The sequence below is a fragment of the Podarcis gaigeae genome (assembly GCF_964106915.1).
Source record: "Podarcis gaigeae genome assembly, chromosome: 8".
In the NCBI taxonomy this organism is placed as follows: Eukaryota; Metazoa; Chordata; class Lepidosauria; order Squamata; family Lacertidae; genus Podarcis; species Podarcis gaigeae.
In genome coordinates, this window is record NC_139684.1 from 83,082,121 (window position 1) to 83,108,156 (window position 26,036).

At 50.4% G+C, this 26,036-nt stretch overlaps 2 protein-coding genes and 1 long non-coding RNA gene across 3 annotated transcripts in view; 2 read left to right on the forward strand and 1 right to left on the reverse strand.

Moving 5' to 3' along the window:
- The window catches only part of STRN4 (striatin 4), a 195,592-nt gene extending 194,621 nt beyond the window's left edge, over positions 1-971 (forward strand). The window contains exon 17 of the mRNA XM_083753771.1: positions 949-971. Coding sequence (XP_083609897.1) covers positions 949-956 — 8 coding nt within the window. The 3' untranslated portion in view covers positions 957-971. The remainder of the gene's footprint in view (positions 1-948) is intronic.
- LOC310851855 overlaps positions 1-26,036 on the reverse strand; it is a 250,124-nt gene that overhangs the window by 202,184 nt on the left and 21,904 nt on the right. The gene's annotated exons all lie outside the window — the stretch shown is intronic.
- PTGIR (prostaglandin I2 receptor) overlaps positions 18,068-26,036 on the forward strand; it is a 42,404-nt gene continuing 34,435 nt past the window's right edge. Inside the window, exon 1 of the mRNA XM_083754121.1 lies at positions 18,068-19,856. Coding sequence (XP_083610247.1) covers positions 19,014-19,856 — 843 coding nt within the window. The 5' untranslated portion in view covers positions 18,068-19,013. The remainder of the gene's footprint in view (positions 19,857-26,036) is intronic.

Consider the following 26,036-nt stretch of genomic DNA (forward strand, 5'->3'; position numbering starts at 1 on the left):
CAACGGGAGCTCACCCCGTCGCGGGGATTCGAACCACAGAGCTTCTGATCAGCAAGTCCTAGGCTCTGTGGTCAGGCACTCATCCCATCCGTGGGTTTTCCTGCTCCTTCTTAAGCCCTTTATAACTCAGCCTTTCCCCAAACTGGTGGCCCCATCCCAGTTGATTCTTTGGAGTGCAATTATCATCATTTGTGTTCTTTGGCTGTGCTGAATTGGGTGTTGAGAACTGTTATCCAAAACATCTGGAAGGCACCAGGAAGGAGTTTGGGTGCACTAACCACTCTACCTCATTATTGCATGTGTTGGTGCACTAACATGTGTTTTCGTTAGGTGCCCAAAAGGCAAAATAGGGTTTATCAGCAAAATTGGCTAATGATTGTCCTTTGAACATTGCTTTATGTTCACTTTTTCCTTCCCCAGCAAGGAGTTGCATTAGTATAACCATAACCATAATGTTTAACTTCTGTCGGCCACAATGAGCAAATAACTCTCTGCTCTCTCAATTAGTCTATAATCCATTCCAAAAGCCTTGATTTAAGTTCTGCTAATTTGCCATTTTTCTTGATGATCAGGCCAGTAACTGCACTGCTGGCTCCGTCTAGGCCATGAACTTCTTCTTGAGATCTCCCAGTCTTCCATCAAAAGAACCTTGTTCCTCCCTCCGTGTTTTGATGCACTGGGCATGTAAAGGAACAAATCACATCCTCATCTGTCACATGACGCCAATGAAAGGGTGTCCCAGTCAGTGCATGCTGGTGATTCTGTAAACTGAAAATCTAAGAAATTTCAGCTCACAAAGTTGAATGAAGGAAATGTAGCTCTGTTCCCAGGATTTTGTGTGTGCGTGGATGTGCTTTAAATGTACAGTATGTATGTACAGTAAGAGAGGAGGGCTGGAAGAAGGAGCCGAGCATGAAGCTTCTTTCAAGAATATTAGTTGCTGTTTAGTCATTTAGTCGTGTCCGATTCTTTGTGACCCCCTGGACCAGAGCACGCCAGGCACTCCTGTCTTCCACTGCCTCCCGCAGTTTGGTCAAACTCATGCTGGTACCTTCGAGAACACTGCCCAACCATCTCGTCCTCTGTCGTCCCCTTCTCCTTGTGCCCTCCATCTTTCCCAACATCAGGGTCTTTTCCAGGGAGTCTTCTCTTCTCATGAGGTGGCCAAAGTCTTGGAGCCTCAGCTTCAGGATCTGACCTTCCAGTGAGCACTCAGGGCTGATTTCCTTCAGAATGGATAGGTTTGATCTTCTTGCAGTCCATGGGACTCTCCAGCACCATAATTCAAAAGCATCCATTCTTCAGCGATCAGCCTTCTTTATGGTCCAGCTCTCACTTCCATACATCACTACTGGGAAGACCATAGCTTTAACTATACGGACCTTTGTCGGCAAGGTGAAGTCTCTGCTTTTTAAGATGCTGTCTAGGTTTGTCATTGCTTTTCTCCCAAGAAGCAGGCGTCTTTTAATTTTGTGGCTGCTGTCACCATCTGCAGTGATCATGGAGCCCAAGAAAGTAAAATCTCTCACTGCCTCCATTTCTTAGCCCCTTCTATTTGCCAGGAGGTGATGGGACCAGTGGACAATATCTTAGGGTTTTTTTTTATGTTGAGCTTCAGACCATATTTTGCGCTTTCCTCTTTCACCCTCATTACATTACATTACATTACATTACATTACATTACATCATATTATATTATATTATATTAACATTACTATATAAGAAAATTGGAATGCTGTTGTCATGCTGCAGTTCGTGTGGCCACCAATGGGCGGTGATGTGATGATGGACCAACAAGTAAGGAAGTAAGTAAGCCAGTAAATTGTTCAAAGAAGGCTGAGTGGGGTATTGAAGCCTACTTCTGGATTTCTGCAAGTGGTCTGACTGGGCACCGTGGGAAACATGATGCTGGACTAGGCAGAGCCTTTTTTCCTGGCAGCAAAGCAGAAGACAAGGGCCGTCTACCAGCCATGTATCAAGCCCTTCCAGAATCTGAGAATGCAGCCACAAAGTACTCCCCTCCATGGTGAGGAGTAGATCTCCCACGCTCTTCGGCTGATTCACCCACCCATCCAAGAAAGCATCATTTCTCAGCAAAGATGATCCCAGAAGACCTCTCTCTCTCTCTCTCTCTCTCTCTCTCTCTCTCTCTCTCTCTTATGTAAAAAACCTGTGTCAGAGATTTTGAAGAAAACTGCAGCTAGAATGGGGACTCTCCCAGGATTAATTGGAATGAATCTTGGGAATAACTTCCTTTTAAGAAATGTTTCATAATCCACTTGGCTTGTGACCTCTGGCACTCCAGGCTGCAGAGGCAGTAAATTCACTATAACCCCATCGATACAGAAAAAGGAGGGGAAACCCCAGCAGCAAGGGTCAAGGGAGCCTTTGGAAAAGGCTTGTTAGGAAGCTGGGAAAGAATTTGCATGAATCACAATGACAGATGGAAGCTATGAATAACGAAAGGGGAAGAGGGGGGGAAGCTAGCTCACTCCACATTGACTCAGAAACCAGAGAATCTGATTGATGACCTAGGCAGTGTTGAATATTTAGGTAAACAGCTGGACCATAAAGAAGGCTGATCACCGAATAATTGATGCTCTTGAATTCTGGTGCTGGAGGAGACTCTTGAGAGTCCCATGGACTGCAAGAAGATCAAACCTCTCCATTCTGAAGGAAATCAGCCCTGAGTGCTCACTGGAAGGACAGATCCTGAAGCTGAGGCTCCAATACTTGGGCCACCTCATGAGAAGAGAAGACTCCCTGGAAAAGACCCTGATGTTGGGAAAGATGGAGGGCACAAGGAGAAGGGGACGACAGAGGACGAGATGGCTGGACAGTGTTCTCGAAGCTACCAGCATGAGTTTGAGCAAACTGCGGGAGGCAGTGGAAGACAGGAGTGCCTGGCGTGCTCTGGTCCAGGGGGTCACGAAGAGTCGGACATAACTAAACAACAACAACAACAACTGCACATGGTCAGGTTCTTCCTCAAAGGGATAACAAAGGTCAATTCCAGGGGTCAGCAAACATTTTCAACAGGGGGCTGGTCCACTGTCCCTCAGACCTTGTGGGGGGCTGGACTATATTTTGAGGGGGAAAAGAACGAATTCCTATGCCCCACAAATAACCCAGAGATGCATTTTAAATAAAAGGACACATTCTACTCATGTAAAAACACGCTGATTTCCAGACCGTCCGCGGGCCAGATTTAGAAGGCGATCAGGCCGGATCCGGCCCTTGGGCCTTAGTTTGCCTACCCATGGTCAACTCCATATTTATAGCGTGCGCGCGCACACACACACAAGAATCCTGGGACTTGCAGTTTACCCCTCACTGGGCTACCATTTTCCCCAGGATCTTTAATGAACTACAGTTCCCAGGATGCTCTGAGGGAAGTCCTACGCCTTAAATGTGTGTTGAATATAATTCAAATGTATGGTGTGGTTTTGCACCCCCCCCCCCCAGTAGCCAGACTCTCTGAATTTTATCAGTTGAAAACCAGACCTGTGGGTTTATTTTAAAAAAATGAAAAGAAGCTCATTGCTGTTTCAGTGTACGTAAATAGAACAGAGGTCGGGCAAAGTGGTACAATAGCTTATTACAGGAGGGACAATAAGGAAAAGAAAGGAAAGTTTACATTACAACTTTAATTGGTCTTAAGTAAATAAAGAGGGCAATTAGGATAATTCAAAAGTGTAAGATCAATAAGCGAGACAAGTTGAAAGATTGCAAAGGCTTTGTGAGTCAGGCAGAGGGTACAGCTTGAATACAAAAGAGGGAATTTTCACTTTACACTTAAGTTATTAATTTAAATCCAGTGTGGCTACTGATTCTGATGGACAGCTGCATTTTTTTAAACAGCAGAGTTTGCCCATAGAGGCCAGGATGGGCAAATCTGCCAATTCTGCTTTCTCATTTCTCCAGTCTCGGGTTCGGATCTCCGCATTATTTGTTCAAATCCTCGTGAAAATGTGTCTGCATTTGAGTACTCCTTTCTCCTAACAGGCAAATTTGTACGCCACTTTCCCTGTGCTGGGACTGAGGACTGTAAAATCACACTTCCGATTGGCTCCTGAGTTGAAATTCTTGGTTGCTCATTGGACGGGAAAAGTGACTTGAAGGAGGGGGAATCGGATTGGTTGCTGGCTGGGACATAAACAGGCCTATTCTACTCTTGTTGAGGGAGAAGGCTGAAGTTGAACTAGGCTAGAGGGAGAGCTCAGCCAGTAGAACGTGAGACTCTTAATCTTAGGGTCTTGGGTTCGAGTCCCTTATTGGTCAAAAGATTCCTGCATTGCAGGGGTCAGACTAGATGACCCATATGGTCCTTTCTAACTCAACAGTTCTATGATGGTACGAGAAGTTAGGCAAAGTTTAGCCCCAAAGAGCAGAATCCCAGGATTAAGCTGAAGACTGGCAGTGAGACCATATATAACGGCTTGGTCTCCCACAATGAAGAGGTTTCCTAAGCCATTTGCAAACATGATATCTGATTTTCAGCCTTCCCTCTAATTGCTGCCTCGTGCTCTGTGCCCAGTTGCAGGCTCCATCTTCTGTATTTCCCCATGGTGCCTTTTTTCCTAAAACTTTTTTATTCAATTTTACACTATACATTTGAATTCAAACATTAATCATAATTATCAACATTTAGAATCCCCTGAATCCTTAGACTTCCCTCCACCCCTCCCTGATTCCATTATCAAGCTTTTTCTACTGCATCATATATTTTCTCCATCTTTCTTAAAATAGTCCATTTTTACCTTAAGTTTTTAATACATTACAAGCATTACCCAAATCCTGCCAAAGTTTTAATTGTAATTTTTTTTTTCATTCCTTATTAAAGTTTCTCTCTTCCTGGGTTCTGATTTTCCTGGTCATTTTCGCCATTTCGGCATCATCTTCATCAACCATTCATCTCTGGTTAGGACATTATCTTCTTTCCATCTGGGTGCCTGAACACTTAGGCATGGAGGGCAGAAGCAAGCTGTCTTCATCGGAGTCAGACCTATGGCCACATCCTGCTCTCCAGGCAGCAACTCGCTAGGGTCTCATCCAGGTGTCAGTGGTGGAGGAACCCTCTCCGGCACCCAGGGTGGGAGGCCAAGGGGAGACCACCTGCTGATGTATGCGTGGCAGCCCATACGGTTGTTGTGCGAGCAGCGCCCATACTGACTGCGCGCCCTCGCCCGCTCTACAGCTGGGTGGGCGCAGGGACCATCTTGTCACCCCCCCCCCAGAGTGGCACCCGGGGCAATCTGCCCCCTCCGCACGCCCCTGTCAGGTGTTCTCTTCCAGTCCTACCTGGAGACACCAGGTGTCAGGGGTGTGTGCAGGAGCCAGGCCCTGTGAGCAATAGGACTTTGCAGGACTGGGGCCTTCCTAAGTTTGTTCCGAAGAGGCAAGCCCCACAGGTGAGGCCGATTGGTAACTCACAGCACCTGGTGGCAAGAGCCGGGAAGGGATATAAGGTCAGCAGTTCCCTTCGGCTCTTTGCCACAGCAACACGCTTCCTGCCTTGTTCTGTTTGGCTTCTTGCTTCCTGATCCTCGGACCCTTGACTTCTTGACTCCTTGCATCCTGACCCTTGGACCCCTGGCTTTGTGGCTCCTTGCTTCTTAATCCTCGGACCCCTGACTTCGTGGCTCCTCGCAACTCCTTGCTTCTTGATCCTCAGACCCCTGACTTTTCGACTCCTTGCTTCTTGATCCTTGGACCCTTGACTTCTTGACTCCTTGCTTCTTGATCCTCGGACCCCTGACTTCGTGGCTCCTCGCAACTCCTTGCTTCTTGATCCTCAGACCCCTGACTTTTCGACTCCTTGCTTCTTGATCCTTGGACCCTTGACTTCTTGACTCCTTGCTTCTTGATCCTCGGACCCCTGACTATGTGACTTCTTGCTTCTTGATCCTTGGACCTCAGACCCCTGACTCCTTGCTTCTTGACCCTCGGATCCCTGACTTCGTGACTCCTTGCTTCTTGATCCTCGGACCCTTAACTTTGTGGCTCCTTGCTTCTTGACCCTCGGACCCCTGACTTCTTAACTCCTTGCTTCCTGACCCTCAAACCCTTGGCTTCCTGAAACCTGGCTTCTGGACCCCCGTTCCTGCTCCCACCCCGCCATCTTGCCCCCGGTCCTGACGTCCCCTGCCGGGACTTCGATCGCCCATGAACCAGACCGTGACACCGGGGATTTGAACCTGTGACCATCTGCATGCAAAGCAGATGGTTTTTTCCACCGAGCCACGAGCCATGCTCCATCTTGTTGGGGACAGATCATCTGCTTTCACTCTAGCCCTCTTCTCTGGAACTGCCAGGTCTTGTTTATGTGTCTCTTTTGCCCACATGATGCTGTTGGCAGCCCATTGGATTCCAGTATAGTGATGTCACCTTCCTTTCCCTCCCCCCTCGCCTCATTCATGATTTATTCATTTATTGCATTTCTAACTTGTTGTTGTTTAGTTGTTTAGTTGTGTCCAACTTCGTGACCCCCTGGACCAGAGCACGCCAGGCACTCCTGTCTTCCACTGCCTCCCGCAGTTTGGTCAGACTCATGCTGGTAGCTTCAAGAACACTGTCCAACCATCTCGTCCTCTGTCGTCCCCTTCTCCTTGTGCCCTCCATCTTTCCCAGCATCAGGGCCTTTTCCAGGGAGTCTTCTCTTCTCATGAGGTGGCCAAAGTCTTGGAGCCTCGGCTTCAGGATCTGTCCTTCCAGTGAGCACTCAGGGCTGATTTCCTTCAGAATGGATCGGTTTGATCTTCTTGCAGTCCATGGGACTCTCAAGAGTCTCCTCCAGCACCAGAATTCAAAAGCATCAATTCTTCGGCGATCAGCCTTCTTTATGGTCCAGCTCTCATTTCCATACATCACTACTGGGAAAACCATAGCTTTAACTATATGGACCTTTGTTGGCAAAGTGGTGTCTCTGCTTTTTTAGCATTTCTAACTAACCCCCCCTTTTTTTTGCCTCCAAGGAGCTCATGGTTTTCCCACTGCCCATTTAATCCCCACAATAATCTTGCAAGGTAGGGTTAGGCTGAGAGGCAGTGATGGGCCCCCAAGCTCTCACCCACTGAACTTCGTAGCCAAATGGGGATTTGAACTCTAGCCACTACACCACACTGTCTCTCTCAGATGATTATGTGTATTTTTGTGTGTGGAAAAACCACAACTGCAGCGCCAGCCTGACCAGCTTTCCAATGCTTGAAATTTGAGCCCGTTTTATGGCTTCCTGTGGCTCTGTGATGTGGGGTTGTTGTGGTTAAGGCTTGGCATTCCCTTATTGAAATGTATGTAGATAATGATCCAACGCTGAAAACATTAGAGACTGGGAAATGGAATTAAGCCCAATTGCCTCCTCTTGTAATGCTTCAGATGAAGAGGGGAAACAAAAAGGGTTGTGACCTAGAAACAAATTAGTGCTGTGCCTTTGAATCAGAATTAAATTTGGCAATAAAAAAACTTGCGCTGTTATATTTACCAGCAGGAAATTTACCAGTTGAAATGTTCCCATCACTTCGTTCTTCCCGTACAGGGAAAAGCTTCATCTGTCAGAGGAGAGAAATATGCCTGGTTTGTTTTTTGTTTTTAAAAAGTAGTGGCACTCCCTTTACAACAACCCTGTGAGGTAGGCTAGAGTGACACGCACAGAGGCTGGCCCAAGGTTAACTTCATGACTGAGCAGGGATTTGAACCCAGATATTTGGACTCAAAGTGCACTGAACTATTTTAAAAATAAATTATGTGGTTATTATTACATTTATTTCCCATCCGTCCTCCATGGGAGCATAAGGTGGTTCTCCCCATTTTATCCTCACAACAACCCTGTGGGGTAGGTTAAGCTGAGAGACTTGAGGCCCAGTGAGCTTCATGAACGAGCAGTGATTTGAACCCTGGTCTCACAGGCTCTGCTGCAGCAGCAATAATAATAATAATAATAATAATAATAATAATAATAATAATATTTATTATTTATACCCCACCCATCTGGCTGAGTTTCCCCAGCCACCCTGGGCGGCTTCCAATCAAGTGTTAAAAACAATACAGCATTAAATACTTCCCTGAACAGGGCTGTCTTCAGATGTCTTTTAAAGATAAGATAGCAGATTATTTCCTTCACATCTGGTAAGGGGGCCTTCCACAGGGCGGGCGCCACTACCGAGAAGGCCCTCTGCCTGGTTCCCTGTAACTTGGCTTCTCGCAGGGAGGGAACCGCCAGAGGGCCCTCGGCGCTGGACCTCAGTGTCCGGGCAGAACGATGGGGGTGGAGATGCTCCTTCAGGTATACTGGGCCTTTGAGGCTGTTTAGGGCTTTCAAGATCAGCACCAACACTTTGAATTGTGCCCAGAAACGTAGTGGGAACCAATGCAGATCTCTCAGGACCGGTGTTATATGGTGTCAGCGGCCGCTCCCAGTCACCAGTCTAGCTGCCACATTCTGGATTAATTGCAGTTTCTGGGTCACCTTCCAAGGTAGCCCCACGTAGAGTGCATGGCAGTAGTCCAAGCTGCAACTTTCAACCACTGGCTCTCTGGGTAGCACATCCTCAACTTTTAGAATAAGGTGGGTCAGAGAGGAGCACCCAAAAGAAATTACAAACTCACCTGCACGCTCCCCTTGGTGCATGTAGTTCTGCTGGTGCAATAAAAGGAGCAATCAGCAACTCCCAACGGTTCCCAAGAAAAGAGTTGTGGAGTGCAATCCTTCATTCAGCCAGAAGAGGGCGCTGGAGGATACAGTCCAAAGGATGGCAGGCAGGGCTCAAGAAACAAAGGGTGGTGAAGGTATAAGGTGTAATACCTCGAGCAAACCAGGAGGGGTCGCTAGAGAGCACATAAACTCCAGATTACTGGGAAGAAAAGCAGGCAGCTGGGCTGGGCTTCACCACAGTTCTCAAGGATCGAGAGAGACAGGCCAGCACCATGAAGGGAGATGGTGAGGTGTGTTTGGATCAGGAGCCATGGAGAACTGTCCAAGCACTGCGAGGGAGAAGGAGTGCAGGCCCCTCAGCTGCCCCACAAGTAATGACCCGACTTCTTGTAAACCTAATAAGTTTCCTAATAAGTTAAGGGAGAGTGTTGTGCCCGTCCCCGAAGAAAGGAAGATTTAGACAGGCTTTACAGGCACGGTAGCTGGCAGCTCTCGCCAAGCATCCCTTTGGCAAGAGGTGGGCAATCCATCATGCGGCAGCTGCGCCCCGTCTACTGCCTTGCTCAAGGGGGATGGAGAGCATCCAAGCAGGACCCTGAGAATCGGCTGCCTTTCTCCGCAACCAACCAAGGACCCTTCCTTGTTCTCTCGAGTCCCAAACACCCTCACCCAGAATGCGTGCAAAATTCCTACACTCAAACAAAATCCCTTCTCCGAGGCTGGAGCACGTCACGCCAATCGAGCACACCTGCATGTATTTTTGCATGCATAATTTTGTTTCCTGTAGCCACAGAGAACTGAAATCCCATGAGGATTGTCCTTTCCTTCTTTCTTTCCTAAGGAGACCCTTAAGGTAAAGGTAAAGGGACCCCTGACCATTAGGTCCAGTCGTGGCCGACTCTGGGGTTGCGGCACTCATCTCGCTTTATTGGCCGAGGGAACCGGCATACAGCTTCCGGGTCGTGTGGCCAGCATGACTGAGCCGCTTCTGGCGAACCAGAGCAGCGCACGGAAACGCCGTTTACCTTCCTGCTGGAGTGTTGCCTATTTATCTACTTGCACTTTGACGTGCTTTCGAACTGCTAGGTTGGCAGGAGCAGGGACCGAGCAACGGGAGCTCACCCCGTCACGGGGATTCGAACCGCCGACCTTCTGATCGGCAAGTCCTAGGCTTTGTGGTTTAATCCACAGTGCCACCCACGTCCTGTTGAGACTCCTTAGGGTAGTGATAAAGCGAGATATCACCGGGACGCAGGTGGCGCTGTGGGTTAAAGCCTCAGCACCTAGGACTTGCCGATCGAAAGGTTGGCGGTTCGAATCCCTGCGGCGGGGTGCGCTCCCGCTGCTCGGTCCCAGCGCCTGCCAATCTAGCAGTTCGAAAGCACCTCCGGGTGCAAGTAGATAAATAGGGACCGCTTACCAGCGGGAAGGTAAACGGCGTTTCCGTGTGCGGCTCTGGCTCGCCAGATGCAGCTTTGTCACACTGGCCACGTGACCCGGAAGTGTCTCCGGACAGCGCTGGCCCCTGGCCTCTTAAGTGAGATGGGCGCACAACCCCAGAGTCTGTCAAGACTGGCCCGTACGGGCAGGGGTACCTTTACCTTTACCTTTAAAGCGAGATATCAAATCCAAACTACTACTCCTCCTCTTCCTCCTCCTCCTCCTCCTCCTCCTCCTCCTCCTCCTCCTCCTCCTCCTCCTCTTCTTCTTCTTCTTCTTCTTCTTCCTCTTCCTCTTCCTCTTCTTCTTCCTCTTCTTCCTCTTCTTCTTCTATCATGCCACCTCTTCCTCGCCTTTTCTCTAAACTAAAAAGTCCCCCAAACATTGCAATTGTTCATGCAGGAATTGCTCCATTTTCTCAACCTTTCCCAACTTTAGGATATCCTTTTTGAACTGAGGCAACCAGAACCGGATACAGTATTCCAGATGCAGCTGCACCGTGGATTTGTATAATGGCATTATATTGGCAGTTTTATTTTTCAGTTCCTTCTCTAATGATCCCTGGCATGAAATTGGCCTTCTTCACGGCCGCCATGCATTGACTCGACATCATCATCAAGCTGTCTCCTTCCTACTGTCACCCCAGGGTCTTTGCATCACACTGCCAAGAACCGAGGCAGTAAAAAATGTCGCTCTCAGATCTGTGAGTCCTCGGAGGCCTCTTTTTTTTACTTTCTGCGACAGAGCTTTGGTCAGATCCCAGCAGACAAAACTCAAAAGGGAGCCTTGCTGAAGTTGGTCCTTGCGCGACTGACCTACCTCACAGGATCACTGGGCGGATGGTTGCAGGATGTTGCAAAGGACTGTTGACAAAGGCCTGAGATTATCGTCCCGCAATAATGGATGCATGATTTCATTTGGAAAAGGGCCTGGAACAGAGGCTGCTGAATAATGAATGCTGCCTTCCCAGCGGCGTTAAGACAAAACGATCAGCTGGAAGCCAAATGCCTTGAAAGGGCAAGCTAATTAAAGCCGAGTTTATCTCTGGCACAAAGGACGGAAACATCTCCCACCTGTTGCCCTGCCAGGAGTCTGGGCTGAAAAGGCCAGAGAAAGGGGTGTGTGGCAAAGTAGGTGAGAGAAGGGTCTCTAGATACAGAGATCACAACCTTAAGGGGACCTAAGCACCTAAGTTGATGCTGGGCCCCCACATCCATAACTCAAAATGAAAACAAGATGAAACCCTAAAACGATACGTTAAAATAATGAAATGAAACATACAGTGGTACCTCGGGTTAAGAACTTAATTCGTTCTGGAGGTCTGTTCTTAACCTGAAACTGTTCTTAACCTGAAGCACCACTTTAGCTAATGGGGCCTCCAACTGCTGCCGCGCTGCCGGAGCACAATTTCTGTTCTCATCCTGAAGCAAAGTTCTTAACCTGAGGTACTATTTCGGGGTTAGTGAAGCATCTGTAACCTGAAGCGTCTGTAACCCAAGGTACCACTGTACGTTCAATTGCAACATATGATGGGGTCTGATTTTTTTCCGCGTTATTTCAATCTGCATTAGTAGGATGCTCCCCTGATTTAGGTGGGGATCAGCAATGAAAAGGGAACAGAAAGATGAGGGAAGAATGTGGAGTGTTGTTGTTGTTGTTTAGTCATTTAGTCGTGTCCGACTCTTCGTGACCCCCTGGACCAGAGCACGCCAGGCACTCCTGTCTTCCACTGCCTCCCGCAGTTTGGTCAAACTCATGCTGGTAGCTTCAAGAACACTGTCCAGCCATCTCCTCCTCTGCCGTCCCCTTCTCCTTGTGCCCTCCATCTTTCCCAACGTCAGGGTCTTTTCCAGGGAGTCTTCTCTTCTCATGAGGTGGCCAAAGTATTGGAGCCTCAGCTTCAGGATCTGTCCTTCCAGTGAGCACTCAGGGCTGATTTCCTTCAGAATGGAGAGGTTTGATCTTCTTGCAGTCCATGGGACTCTCAAGAGTCTCCTCCAGCACCAGAATTCAAAAGCATCCATTCTTCAGCGATCGGCCTTCTTTATGGTCCAGCTTTCACCTCCATACATCACTACTGGGAAAACCATAGCTTTTACTATACGGACCTTTGTTGGACCTTTGTTGCGCTGGCGTGCTTTTGAACTGCAAGGTTGGCAGGAGCAGGGACCCAGCAATGGGAGCTCACCCCGTCGTGGGGATTCGAACCGCCGACCTTCCCATCAGTAAGCCCAAGAGGCTCAGTGGAGTGCTGTAAGGAAGTCTAATAAAGCCATGTATTACTATTATTATTATTATTATTATTATTATTATTATTATTTAAGCTAATGGGTCTCAAATCTTCGGTGAGTTACTGACTTCCCCTACAGGAAAAGTGTGGATGAAGCAGATGAGACCAAGAGGGGGTACAACAGTCAAGAAGGGGGTTTCTGTACCTGCTGTAGAAGGAAGTGAGGGGCAGGTGGGGCTCATCCACCTGGGAAGGGAGCCCATCTAGGAGAAGGAAAACTCTGATCCTAAGACTCCGCTGCTTTTCAGAGAAAAGGCTAAGCAGTAAACCCTACACAAATGTGGAGCGGAGTCCCTAAGACGGTTGGATGGAGGAAGAGGAGGAGTTTGGATTTGATATCCCGCTTTATCACTACCCTAAGGAGTCTCAAAGCGGCTAACGTTCTCCTTTCTCTTCCTTCCCCACAACAAACACTCTGTGAGGTGAGTGGGGCTGAGAGACTTCAGAGAAGTGGGACTGGCCCAAGGTCACCCAGCAGCTGCAGGTGGAGGAGCGGGGAAGCGAACCCGGTTCACCAGATTACGAGTCTACCGTTCTTAACCACTGCACCACACTGGCTCTCATGGCCTTCTTCCAGCAACTCCTGCAGCCAAACTGGTACCAAATGTATTATTGCTGTGCTTTCCTTTGGACCACATCAGTGCGGCCGAGAGGGGGGTCCTGTCATCTGAGCAGCCCAGCGCTCCCAGACACACTGCCTGGGCTCGCGCCACTTCAGTTATGCTAACACAGCAGTTTGACTTCACCCCTGGAGGCGCACTCCATTGCCTCGCAAGACAGAAAGTAAAAGGTAAAGGACCCCTGGACAGTTAAGTCCAGTCAAAGGTGACTATGGGGTTGCAGCACTCATCTCGAGGGAGCCAGCGTTTGTCCACAGACAGTTTTCCGGGTCATGTGGCCAGCATGACTAAACCGCTACTGGCGCATGGAGGTCCGTGGCAGGTGCCAGAGCGCACAGAAACACAATTTTTAATAATAATAATAATAATAATAATAATAATAATAATAATAATAATAATTTATTTATACCCCACCCATCTGGCTAAATTTCCCCCAGCCACTCTAGGCAACTCCCAATCAAGTGTTAAAAACAATACAGCAATAAATATTTAAAACTTCCCTAAACAGGGCTGCCTTTGGATGTCTTTTAAAAATAGGATAGCTGCTTATTTGGTTGGCATCTGATGGGAGGACGTTCCACAGGGCAAGCGCCACTACCGAGAAGGCCCTCTGTCTGGTTCCCTGTAACCTCACTTCTCGCAATGAGGGAACCGCCAGAAGGCCCTCGGCGCTGGATCTCAGTGTTCAGGCTGAACGATGGGTTTATCTCCCCATTGCAGTGGTACCTATTTATCTACTTGCGCTGGCATGCTTTTGAACTGCTAGGTTGGCAGGAGCTGGGACGGAGCAAGGGGAGCTCACCCCATTGCGTGTATTCGAACCGCCGACCTTCCGATCAGCAAGCCCAAGAGGCTCAGTGGTTTAGACCACAGCGCCACCCGAATCCAGCACCCTGTTGTTCTCACCTTGGCCAACCAGATGCCAGTGGAAACCAGCAAGCAGTAGCCAATCACAGGAGCCCTCTCGCCTCCTGCGGTTTCCAGCAACCGGTGCTCAGAAGCATTGGCTGTCTCCAACCATGGAGACAGTACAGCCATCATGACTAGTAAGGAAAATATCCAGGCGCTGGCGAGGAGAGACCTGAAAACACATTTCACTGTGCTGATGTGCATGATTATGCACAACGGCAATTCGAAATCCGATAGGGTAATGTGCACACAGTCTTAGTGTGCCCAGGTTACACTGGAGGTGTCGAAGCAAGGATTCTTCAACATCAACTTCGTTGGACTGGTCATGTTGTGTGGATGCCTGATGATCGTCTTCCAAAGCAATTACAGTGGTACCTCGGGTTACATACGCTTCAGGTTACACACTCCACTAAGCCAGAAATAGTGCTTCAGGTTAAGCACTTTGCTTCAGAATAAGAACAGAAATCGGGCTCTGGCGGCACGGCGGCAGCAGGAGGCCCCATTAGCTAAAATGGTGCTTCAGGTTAAGAACAGTTTCAGGTTAAGAACAGACCTCCGGAACGAATTAAGTACTTAACCCGAGGTACCACTGTAAGGTAAAGGTAAAGGGACCCCTGACCATTAGGTCCAGTCGTGGCCGACTCTGGGGTTGCGGTGCTCATCTCGCTTTATTGGCCGAGGGAGCCGGCGTACAGCTTCCGGGTCATGTGGCCAGCATGACTAAGCCACTTCTGGCGAACCAGAGCAGCGCATGGAAACGCCGTTTACCTTCCCGCCGGAGTGGTACCTATTTATCTACTTGCACTTTGACATGCTTTCAAACTGCTAGGTTGGCAGGAACAGGGACCGAGCAACGTGAGCTCACCCCATCATGGGGATTCGAACCGTCGATCTTCTGATCGGCAAGTCCTAGGCTCTGTGGTTTAACCCACAACACTACCCTTGACGTACCACTGTACTCTATTCCAAACTTAAAAATGGAAAGCATAATGCTGGTGGTCAACAAAAGAGGTTTAAAGACTCTCTCAAGGCAAATCTAAAAAAATGTAGTATAAACACTGACAACTGGGAAACACTGGCCTGCGAGTGCTCCAGCTGGAGAACAGCCTTTACCAAAGGTGTCATGGGCTTTGAAGAAACTCGAACTCAGGGGAGAAACGTGCTAAGAGGAAGGCACGCTTGGCAAACCCTCACCGTGATCAACTCCTGCCTGGAAACCTATGTCCCCACTGTGGAAGGATGTGTGGATCCAGAATTGGCCTCCACAGTCACTGACAGACTCACTTTTAAAACCGGGTTTATGGAAGACAATCTTACTCAGCTACAAGTGATTGTCCAAGAAGAAAAAGAAGCCCAGGTTAGTGTCCTGATGCAGATATTGGATGCTACTACCCAAGCTGCCCAGCAGGGGAAGCCGAAGTCTTCCATTCCAGCAAATGATTGACGGCTTCCATTGCTCACTCTACCGCAGGCAACCCTAAGATGGATCTGCAGGACTCCTCTCCAAGGACCCTCCCAGAAAACAGTTCACAACCCTGGAGGAAGTATGGGTGGAGATGGAGAGAACGAGAAGGCTGGAGAAAAAGACACACGAATGGTTGCCAGAGTGGTGCATGCTCTGGTTATCTCCCGCTTGGACTACTGCAATGCACTCTACGTGGGGCTACCTTTGAAGGTGACCCGGAAACTGCAATTAATCCAGAATGCGGCAGCTAGACTGGTGACTGGGAGCGGCCGCCAAGACCACATAACACCGGTCTTGAAAGACCTACATTGGCTCCCAGTACGTTTCCGAGCACAATTCAAAGTGTTGGTGCTGACCTTTAAAGCCCTAAACGGCCTGAAAGGCCCAGTATACCTGAAGGAGTGTCTCCACCCCCATCGTTCTGCCTGGACACTGAGGTCCAGCGCCGAGGGCCTTCTGGCGGTTTCCTCATTGCAAGAAGTGAGGTTACAGGGAACCAGACAGAGCGCCTTCTTGGTAGTGGCGCCCGCCCTGTGGAACGCCCTCCTTTCAGATGTGAAGGAAATAAGCAGCTATCTTCTCTTTAAAAGACATCTGAAGGCAGCCCTGTTTAGGGAACTTTTTAATATTTAATGCTGTATTGTTTTTAACACTTGATTGGAAGCCGCCCAGGGTGGCTGGGGTATAAATAATAAATTATTATTGTTATTATTGCAAATGATGACAGTTAAACAGGGGCGAGATAAGGCAGGTGTGTGGGATGCTGGATGTTGTCTGATGTCATGCAAAAGAACCTCGTGCGTCCGAAGTGGCAATTGGGATGCATATATTCAGTTGCATATATACATCCCAGATGGAAGTGAGAGCTGGACCATAAAGAAGGCTGATAGCCGAAGAATTGATGCTTTTGAATTCTGGTGCTGGAGGAGACTCTTGAGAGTCCCATGGACTGCAAGAAGATCAAACCTCTCCATTCTGAAGGAAATCAGCCCTGAGTGCTCACTGGAAGGACAGATCGTGAAGCTGAGGCTCCAGTACTTTGGCCACCTCGTGAGAAGAGAAGACTCCCTGGAAAAGACCCTGATGTTGGGAAAGATTGAGGACACAAGGAGAAGGGGACGACAGAGGATGAGATTGTTGGACAGTGTTCTCGAAGCTACAAACATGAATCTGACCAAACTGTGGGAGGCAGTGGAAGACAGGAGTGCCTGGTGTGCTCTGGTCCAGGGGGTCACAAACAGTTGGACACGACTAAACGCCAAAACAACAACATATTCAGTTGCCCTGATTTCATAGAACCATAGAGGTAGAAGGTATTTCAAAGGTCATCTGAGCTAGCCTTCCCCAACCTGGTGGCCTCCAGATGTTTTGAACTCCCATTGGATGATGGGAGTTGTAGTCCAAAACAGCTGGAGTGTGCCGGATTAGAATCATAGAATGAACCCGGCTTCCTCTCCCTGCCGCAGCAAAAAGCACTCCTCTTTTTCCCAGCCCTGCCTCGATGCAGTAAGGGTTGCCAACTTTTTTTGCTGGTTCCGCTCCTGCGCCTTTCACCGCCCAGCCCAAATTAAGCAACCGATTGATTGGCTGTATCTAGACCCCGCCCTTCCTCCCCAAGGAGCCCAGGACGGCCAAAGGATCTGCAACCCAAAGACAAAAACAAAGCACGAACAGTCTAAGACGGTTAAAACAATCCAATAACAATAAAACCATATCTAAAACCAGCTGCAGCTTAAAAACAGTCTCAGTTACAGTTAAAAATATCCGTGCATCCTAGTTGCCAGGAAGTGTAATAATTCCCTCTCACATCGTCTGGACATTGGGAAAAGGCTTGCTTGCAAAATCCCTGTGCCTTGGGCTGCCATTAAAGGCAAAAAGGCTGGTCCAGTCCGAAAAGGTGGCAGTCCTATTCACACATCGCTCAGCTTCCCAACCAACTGAGAAGGGCCAGGGCTGGTTCAATGCCATTTGCTGCCTGAGGCTAAGGATGGGACGCTACCTCTTTCTTCTTCCATGCACAAAAGCTGGCCAGCCTGCCAGTGGAAGGCCAGGAAACAGGGTGGCAGCAAAGCCCTTGTAGGCCTTCAGCCACTCTCTGCTTCTCCCCAGCTGTCAGTATTTGCCGCCTGAGGCAGTTGCCTCCCTCTGGCTAATGGCAGAGCCGGCCCTGAGGCCAGGCAAGTTGGCCAACTCCTCCTCCCTGTAGTTAAGAACATCAGAAGTTCCTGCCGAATCAGGCCAGTGGCTCACCTAGTCATAGAAACATGGAATTGTAGAGTTGGAAGGGACCACATCTATTATTTTTTTTAAAAAATTATTCATTTTTCTTTTTCATTCATTACATACATCTCATATTCATAACATTTACCATGCCTTCCTCCCTCCCCACCTAGGGTTCCCTTTACCTATAGTGGTTAAGAGAGGTGGACTTGTAATTTGGGGAACCAGGTTCGCTTCCCTGCTCCTCCACATGCAGTTGCTGGGTGACCTTGGGCCAATCACACTTCTCTGAAGTCTCTCAGCCCCACTCACCTCACAAAGTGTTTGTTGTGGGGGTGGAAGGGAAAGGAGATTGTTAGCCGCTTTGAGACTCCTTAGGGTAGCGATAAATCGGAATATCAAATCCAAAATCTTCTTCTTCTTAACCTCATGAATTTGTCTGAGCCTCATTTAAAGCTCTCCAAGTTCCTCGTTGCAAATTCTTACGGTCTGGTTGTGGTTAAATGACTTAAGTTCCTGTTACTAGGCAGCCCTGGGGAGCCTGCAGCAAACTTTCCTCTGGATTGCATTAGGGCAGGTGGGTGGGGTGGGGGCTCTGTCTATATAATAAGGAATGAGTCTCGCTGACGGGGAAAGCTTTCGTGCCTTTACTCAGCAGACGAGCCAGTTTGCAGTCATTGAAGGAAGGAGAGAGAGAGAGAGAGAGAGAGAGAGAGAGAGAGAGAGAGAGAGAGAAATAAGCGTGGGAGTCTGGTTGGAAAAAAAGAAAGCTATCAGCACCCATTGGGTGGGTAGGCCAAGCCCCACCCACCCTGTCCCTCCCCAGTCCCCGCCTGCCTACTTGAGTCGAAAGCTACTCCCTTACGAGCTCATGACAGCTCAGATGTTCACCCACGCAAAGCCAGCACCAGCCAGACACACTTTCGACGCTGGGCGACTCATTCGGAAGCAAGCAGACTTCTTCGCACCCAGCCAGGGATGGGATGGGGCAGGCTCCGTCCTCAGATACACCAGCCCAGAGTTTCTAGAGTTGGGAGGAACAGAACCCAGGACCACTCAGTCCTTTTTGGAGGGGGGTCTCAGCTCCACCTGCTTTAGCCAGGGGGCATGACCCTGTCCTGACCCTAACCCTGGAACGCTGGCTGGATTCTTGCTCCGTAATCTGCTGGACCTCGATGTCATCTTTCACAGATTCTGGGAACAGGACTCCGGGCTCGTCTGTCGCGAAGAGGGGCTGCCCTCCAACGTGAATCAATTGGGGATTGAAAGCAGGAGGAGGAGAAGGATCTGAACCCACCTTTCGCCTTCTTCCTTCTCGGAACTCTGAGGCCTCACATCTGAGAAGAAGAAGTCCCAAAGCTTCCCCCTTTCTCCTCCTGGTCTTCCCCCTCTGAGACCTCCACCCCCCTCTTCGGGCCAATGCAAGCGCCGCAAGCAAACTTGACCGCTCTGGAGGACTGCAGCAGCCTGACCCGACTGCAGAAGGATGGCAACCCCGGAATGAGCTCCTTCATGTTTGCGGCAGGGGTGGTGGGCAACATGGCCGCCCTGGCCATCTTGGGCTTCCACCGGAAGGAGCTGCGGACCAAGAGCTCGGCCTTCTGCATCCTGGTGACCGGCCTGGCCATCACGGACCTGCTGGGCACCTGCGTGGTGAGCCCCGTGGTCTTTGTGGCCTATTCGCGAAACGCCACCGTGCTGGGCTTGGCGGACGGAAGGCACTGGCTGTGCGACCTCTTTGCCTTCTCGATGATGTATTTCAGCCAAGCCGCCATGCTCATCCTCTGCACCATGGCCGTGGAACGGTGCCTAGCTATCTCCTACCCCTATTTCTACTCGCAGCACAACATCCGCCGATGGGCCAAGCTTTCTCTGCCCGCCACCTACGCCTTCAGCGCCTTCTTTTGCGCTCTGCCCTTCCTGGGCGTTGGGAAGTACAAGCAGTACTGCCCAGGCACCTGGTGCTTTGTCCAAATGGACGTGGAGCTGACGGGGGGCGACCGCAGCAAGGCCGCCTTCTCACTGTCCTACGCCACGCTCATGGCGCTGTTGATCCTCGCCATCTTCGTCTGCAACGGCCTGGTCATCATCAGCCTCTGCCAGATGTACCGCAAGCAGAGGGCTCGCCGACGAGGCTCTATCAATGTGGCCCAGCAGCGGCGGCGCAAGAGCTGGCTCGGCCAAGGCGAGGAGGAGGTGGACCACCTCATCTTGCTGGCCCTCATGACGGTCATCTTCGTCATTTGCTCTTTGCCCCTCACGGTAAGTACTACCACGGGGGTCACAGGGGGAAGGGAGGGATAACGGAGAGGGGCTGGTGAGGTGAGGGAGGGCAGCTTGGTTCAATGATGGCAAATGTCTTGGTTCAATGGTGGCAAATGTCTTGGCTCAATGGTGGCAAATGTCTTGGCTCAATGGTGGCAAATGTCTTGGCTCAATGGTAGCAAATGTCTTGACTCAATGGTGGCAAATGTCTTGGCTCAATGGTGGCAAATGTCTTGACTCAATGGTGGCAAATGTCTTGGCTCAATGGAGGCAAATGTCTTGGCTCAATGGTGGCAAATGTCTTGGCTCAATGGTGGCAAATGTCTTGGCTCAGTGGTAGCAAATGTCTTGACTCAATGGTGGCAAATGTCTTGGCTCAATGGTGGCAAATGTCTTGGCTCAATGGTGGCAAATGTCTTGACTCAATGGTGGCAAATGTCTTGGCTCAATGGTGGCAAATGTCTTGGCTCAATGGTAGCAAATGTCTTGACTCAATGGTGGCAAATGTCTTGGCTCAATGGTGGCAAATGTCTTGGCTCAATGGTGGCAAATGTCTTGACTCAATGGTGGCAAATGTCTTGGCTCAATGGTGGCAAATGTCTTGGCTCAATGGTGGCAAATGTCTTGACTCAATGGTGGCAAATGTCTTGGGGACAGGAAATGACATGATAAGGGTCGGCCAGGTTCGTAACTGAGGCAACACAGTTTTCATCCGAGGTGGTTAAGAACGTGAGCCGATCGGCTCCATTGCAAGACTAGGGAGCCATGCGACTGCTCATCTGGGAGAGTCAAGCATCTCATGACCTGCCACTGCCCGGGTCTTCCACATGGCCTCAGGTGGCTGTTGCAGGAGGCATTTCCACAGCCGTATCCTGCACCGAGTTTGGGTAGAAGGCCACAACAGCAAATATTGTACCACATCTCCCGCCTGCGTGCGAGTGAGGAGGGTGCACAAGACTTTCCCGGGCTGGGAGCTTTTCGCAACCTGCTTTCTGTAGGGGAAGGACTGTGGTTCAGTGGTTAGAGCAGCTGAAAGTCCCAGGTTCACCCCCCCCCCAGATTTCTCCAGGCAGGGCTGAGACATGGGGGACCCTCTGTTGGTCAGTGTAGACAATATTGAGCTAGACGGCTCAGTCTTTCTGTGCACGCAGTGACTTCACAGAGACCCCAAGTGACAGAGGGTGTTGTGCAGAAGCTGTCAAAACCAAGCTGGGATCCATGGTGCGGTTGATGTGGTCTGATCAGCATGTCACAGACTTCCTCGCCAGAGAGAGGCACACACACATGAGATTAGACAGTTACGCAGACGGGTCTGCAAATAGTTATTTAACCACGACAGATATCCAGGTCAGGGGTGATGTGAGACCAAGCTTCCGATCTGAATTTCAGGGCCCCTACTGCTGTGCAATAGCTGTCATAAACAAAAATAACACGACAGAAAGGATCTCCAGGGGCAGGGGCAGTCTATCTCTGAATATCAGAGTCCGGAGACGAACAGCAGAGGAAGCCCATTGTCCTTATACCTTCCTTGCAAGCCACCTGGGCTCTGCTGGAAACTAGAAGTTGGGGCTAGAGGCTTCTCTGATGCAGAAAGGTCAATCCAACACACACACCATAGTGTCAAGCATCCCTTATTTGGCGGGACAGTCCCTTATCCCAGCGCCATGTCCCGCTGCTGTCCCTTATTGATGATATCCCTTAAATAAGCTACTGAAGGTAATGCGTCCCTTTCTATGTCCAGCTGTCCTTTGTCAACAACAAATTGATGCTTTTTTGTGTGTGTTGAATATATGCTATATGGTAATTTATGGACCTAATAGGTATCTAAAGCCATTTGTATGCAACAAAATATGTATTTTATCAAAATAATTGTTGATCCCTTATTTTGGCTGCTGATCCCTTATTTTCGAGGCTGCTGGTCCCTTATTTTCAAATCTGTAAGTTGACAGCTATGATACACACACACAGAGAGAGAGAGAGAGAGAGAGCAGTTCCCTTGTTGGGTTTGGGGCACACGGTCCTTTAAGCATGCCCTTTAGATCTGGCCCTGAAACACACACACCAGTGACATTCAGCCTGTATTTCTGCCTTGCTCCTACTGCTGCTAAAAGGAAGTTTAATTGGGAGCAGGAAGAACTATAAAAGCCTTTGCAGTGCTGTGGCCAGTGGGAGTTGTAGTACAAAACATCTGGAGTGACGCCCGGTGAGGGAAGGTTGATGTATAACATCACCGTGACGGCAGACCTCTGTTCAGCCTGGGAGAAGACGAGACCAGTGTGGAGCTAGCAAGGCAAAATGTTGGGAGCAGAGGATGAATGTGTGTGCCTTGAGATAAGAGGTAAAACCTCGCACCCGTTCCCTGCTTTATATTCCATATCTTTCCTGTTCTTTTTCTTCCTCCGTTTCCTGCTGTTTGCCCAATCGAAGAAACGCAACGGCCAAGAAAAGCGTAATGTTTCGGTTGTAAAAAAAGGGTTTGCTAAACAGCTGGAGCAAAACTGGCTCCATTTCGGAGCATTTTGCAGCAGTTTAGGTTCAGAAGGCTTTCAAAGCATAGAACTGTAGAGTTGAAAGGGGCTCCTGAGGGTCATCTAGCCCAACCCGCTGCAATGCAGGAATCCTAGCTAAAGAATCCCTGATGGTTAACCTCTGCTGGGGGGGGGGAACCCCAGTGAGGAAGAGCTCACCACCTTGTGAGCAGGGGCTGAGAAAGGGGGGTGCAGTGGGGGCAGACCACCCCGGGTGTCACCACTGAGGGGGGTGATAAAATGCCAGGCGGGGCCTGCAGCGCAGCGGCGTAGCGTGGGTTGTCAGCACCCGGGGCAAGGCAAGTAATTTGCGCCCCCTAACCCTTAACCTGCCGCCGCTGCCAGCTTCTTCTTGCTGCTGCCTGGGCTGGGGTATTTACGGTAAGGTAGCCACGGCGGCGGCGGCGGGGGGTCCCTGTCAGGTGATCTGAGGCGGGTTGCCGCTGGCACTGCCGCCCAAACAACGCCACTTGCCCGGAGGAGGAGGAGGGCAGAGAGGCGAGGAAAATGCAACATGGCCCGGCAGCGGGGCTGTGAGGAGGGGCTGCCTGGCGCGCCCTCTGTGGCCCTGACACGCAGGGACCGCGGTGAGCGCTGAGAGCCGCTGCCTGCCGGACGCCTTCAGTCCGGACGCGCGCACAGCTCTTCGGTTCTGCGAGACATGGGGCTCTGCTACAGCCTGCGCCCGAGGCTCTTCGGCGACTCTGGAGGCGGCGAGCGCGCCCCCCCAGATGTTGCGCCCGGTGCGGCCGGCCCCCCCTACACCCCTCACGCTATGCCACTGCTGCAGCGCACTCGATCCACGTGTCTCTCCTGGGAGTGACGCAGTGGCTTGGGGGTCCGAAGGCTCCGCGCTGCCCCAAACGGTCCGCCCACCGCCTCCCCCCAGCTGTAGGGCAGCTGAGTGGGAGGAGGCAGGCAGACTCCTTGGAGGCCCCACCCCTGGGCGCGGGGCACACATGCCATCCCAGACGCCCAACCGGCTTGTTCCGCCGCTGCTTGTGAGGTTTCTGGCAACCAAGCTGTTGTTAAAAGCAGAAGAGCGTGAGCCTGCAAAGGAGTTGGCTACCCTACTCATAGACGATCGCACATAGCCTGCCTGTATTAATGCAGAAAACTAGAATCAGGGCACCAATGATTCCTTCCTTTTCAGCTGGCAGGAGTTGAAGCCTGTTTGATGGCTCCTAGCTATGCTCTGCCTCCATGTTTCAAGGCAGAAATGCTTCTGGCTGCTGGAAACCACAGGAGGGAAGAGTTGGTCTTGTGTTCGAATCCTGCTTGCTGGTTCCCCACAGGCCTCTGTGAGAACAGGATCCCACTCTAGATGGGCCATTGGCTGGATCCAGCAGGCTCTTCTTATGTCCTGAAAGCAAACATCGACCTGCCATTGAGATTCCTACATTGCAAGGGGTTGGAATGGATGACCTTTGGGTTCCCTTCCAACTATTCTATTACCCTTCAGCCCCTTTCTTTCAGGAAAGTTTGTCGCAGACATTCTGCAGTTCCCAATTCCCTCCCCGTCGCCTTTCTTCTCTAACCCGTCCTCCTAGCAGCGTCCAGAACGGTCCCAGAAATTCTCCTGCTGCCTTTCCCAGTCCCCGGCCGCTGCCAGAGCAGAATCCGGCCTCAGACATGTGAATCAGTCCTAGAAAGGGCCCTGCCCTTCTTCCGCATGAGGGAGCTGGTGCATGTGTGGGCTAGAGGGAATAGTACGGTAGCGTGACTGTTCAGAAACTCTGGAAGGCCGGCAGCTGACGAGGCTGGATTCTGATGAGAAGGGAAACTTTCATCATTTCCGTTCTTTGCAGATGGGGCAATGGCAAGGTTGCAAAAGAAGGGGGGGTGAGGCCTCCTCCCATGCTTTTAAGAGCATCCTGGTCTGCAAAGCTGGGAGATAAGCGTTATCTACTGATAATGCCTGCAGGGCATTAAGGCGCAGGAGCAAGGCTGGGTACGAATAATAATAAGCTGGCAACTAATGAGACTTTTAGGGACGCGGGTGGCACTGTGGGTTAAACTACAGAGCCTAGGGCTTGCCGATCAGAAGGTCGGCAGTTCGAATCCCCACGACGGAGTGAGCTCCCATTGCTCGGTCCTTGCTCCTGCCAACCTAGCAATTCGAAAGCACGTCAAAGTGCAAGTAGATAAATAGGTACCGCTCCGGTGGGAAGGTAAACGGCGTTTCCGTGGTCTGCTCTGGTTTGCCAGAAGCGGCTTAGTCATGCTGGCCACATGACCCGGAAGCTGTACGCCGGCTCCCTCGGCCAATAAAGCGAGATGAGTGCCGCAACCCCAGAGTCGTCCGTGACTGGACCTAACGGTCAGGGGTCCCTTTACCTTTACCTTAAGGAAAAGCAGGGCATTCCAGGAACAAATCAGGAACCAGGACGGCTTCTGTCCTGGATAATAGGGACACTTGGAGGCTCTGAAAGTTTCTTTCGCTGGGAGTTTTTCTAAAACTAAGATACAATATTGGCAAATTGCGTGAGCTCTCTCAGCTCCCGGGCTAGGCATCCTGGAAGAGGTTGGCACCCTCAGGCGGAAACTGCAGATAGACTCGCCTCGACTTGGCTGCCTCAGCGGCAGGATGTGGGGCAGCTGAGGAGATGCAGGAAATCGACAGCACCTCAGGGGAGTCTGGCTGTTTTCCATGCCAATTCCGGTCGTGCCAATTTGCTCACTTCTGCAGTGTGGGTGGGTTGCAAGGCGGCAGGGCAAGAGCTTCAAGCCGGGTTTTGGCATGGACGTGGCTGGCAAACCCAAAGGTTTTGGAGGGGGGGAGGCAACACTTGTCCTAGGAAGGCCCCATAGCTGTGGGGAAGGGGAGAAGCAGGGCTTGGGGAAGTAAGTGGGTCTTGCAAATAGGGCAAATGCCTCAGAGTCCCATAATAATAATAATTTATAATTTATTACTTATACCCCGCCCATCTGGCTGGGTCTCCCCAGCCACTCTGGGCGGCTTCCAACAGAAGATTAAAAATACATTAAAACATCAGACATTAAAAACTTCCCTAAACAGGGCTGCCTTCAGATGTCTTCTAAAAGTTTGGTAGTTATTTTTCTCTTTGACATCTGGTGGGAGGGCATTCCACAGGGTGGGTGTCACCACCGAGAAGGCCCTCTGCCTGGTTCCCTGTAACCTCGCAGGGAGGGAACCGCTAGAAGGCCCTCGGTGCTGGATTTCAGTGTCCAGGCAGAACGATGGGGGTGGAGACGCTCCTTCATGTATACAGGACCGAGGCCGTTTAGGGCTTTAAAGGTCAGCACCAACACTTTGCATTGTGCACGGAAACCTACTGGGAGCCAGTGTAGGTCTTTCAAGACGGGTGTTATATGGTCTCGACGGCCGCTCCCAGTCACCAGTCTAGCTGTCGCCTTCTGGATTAGTTGTAGTTTCTGGGTCACCTTCAAAGTTAGCCCCATGTAGAGCGCATTGCAGTAGTCCAAGCGGGAGATAACCAGAGCATGCACTACTCTGGCAAGGCAGTCTGCAGGCAGGTAGGGTCTCAGCCTGCGTACCAGATGCAGCTGGTAAACAGCTGCCCTGGACACAGAGTTGACCTGTGCCTCCATGGACAGCTGTGAGTCCAGAATGACTCCCAGGCTGCGCACCTGGTCCTTCAGGGGCACAGTTACCCCATTCAGGACC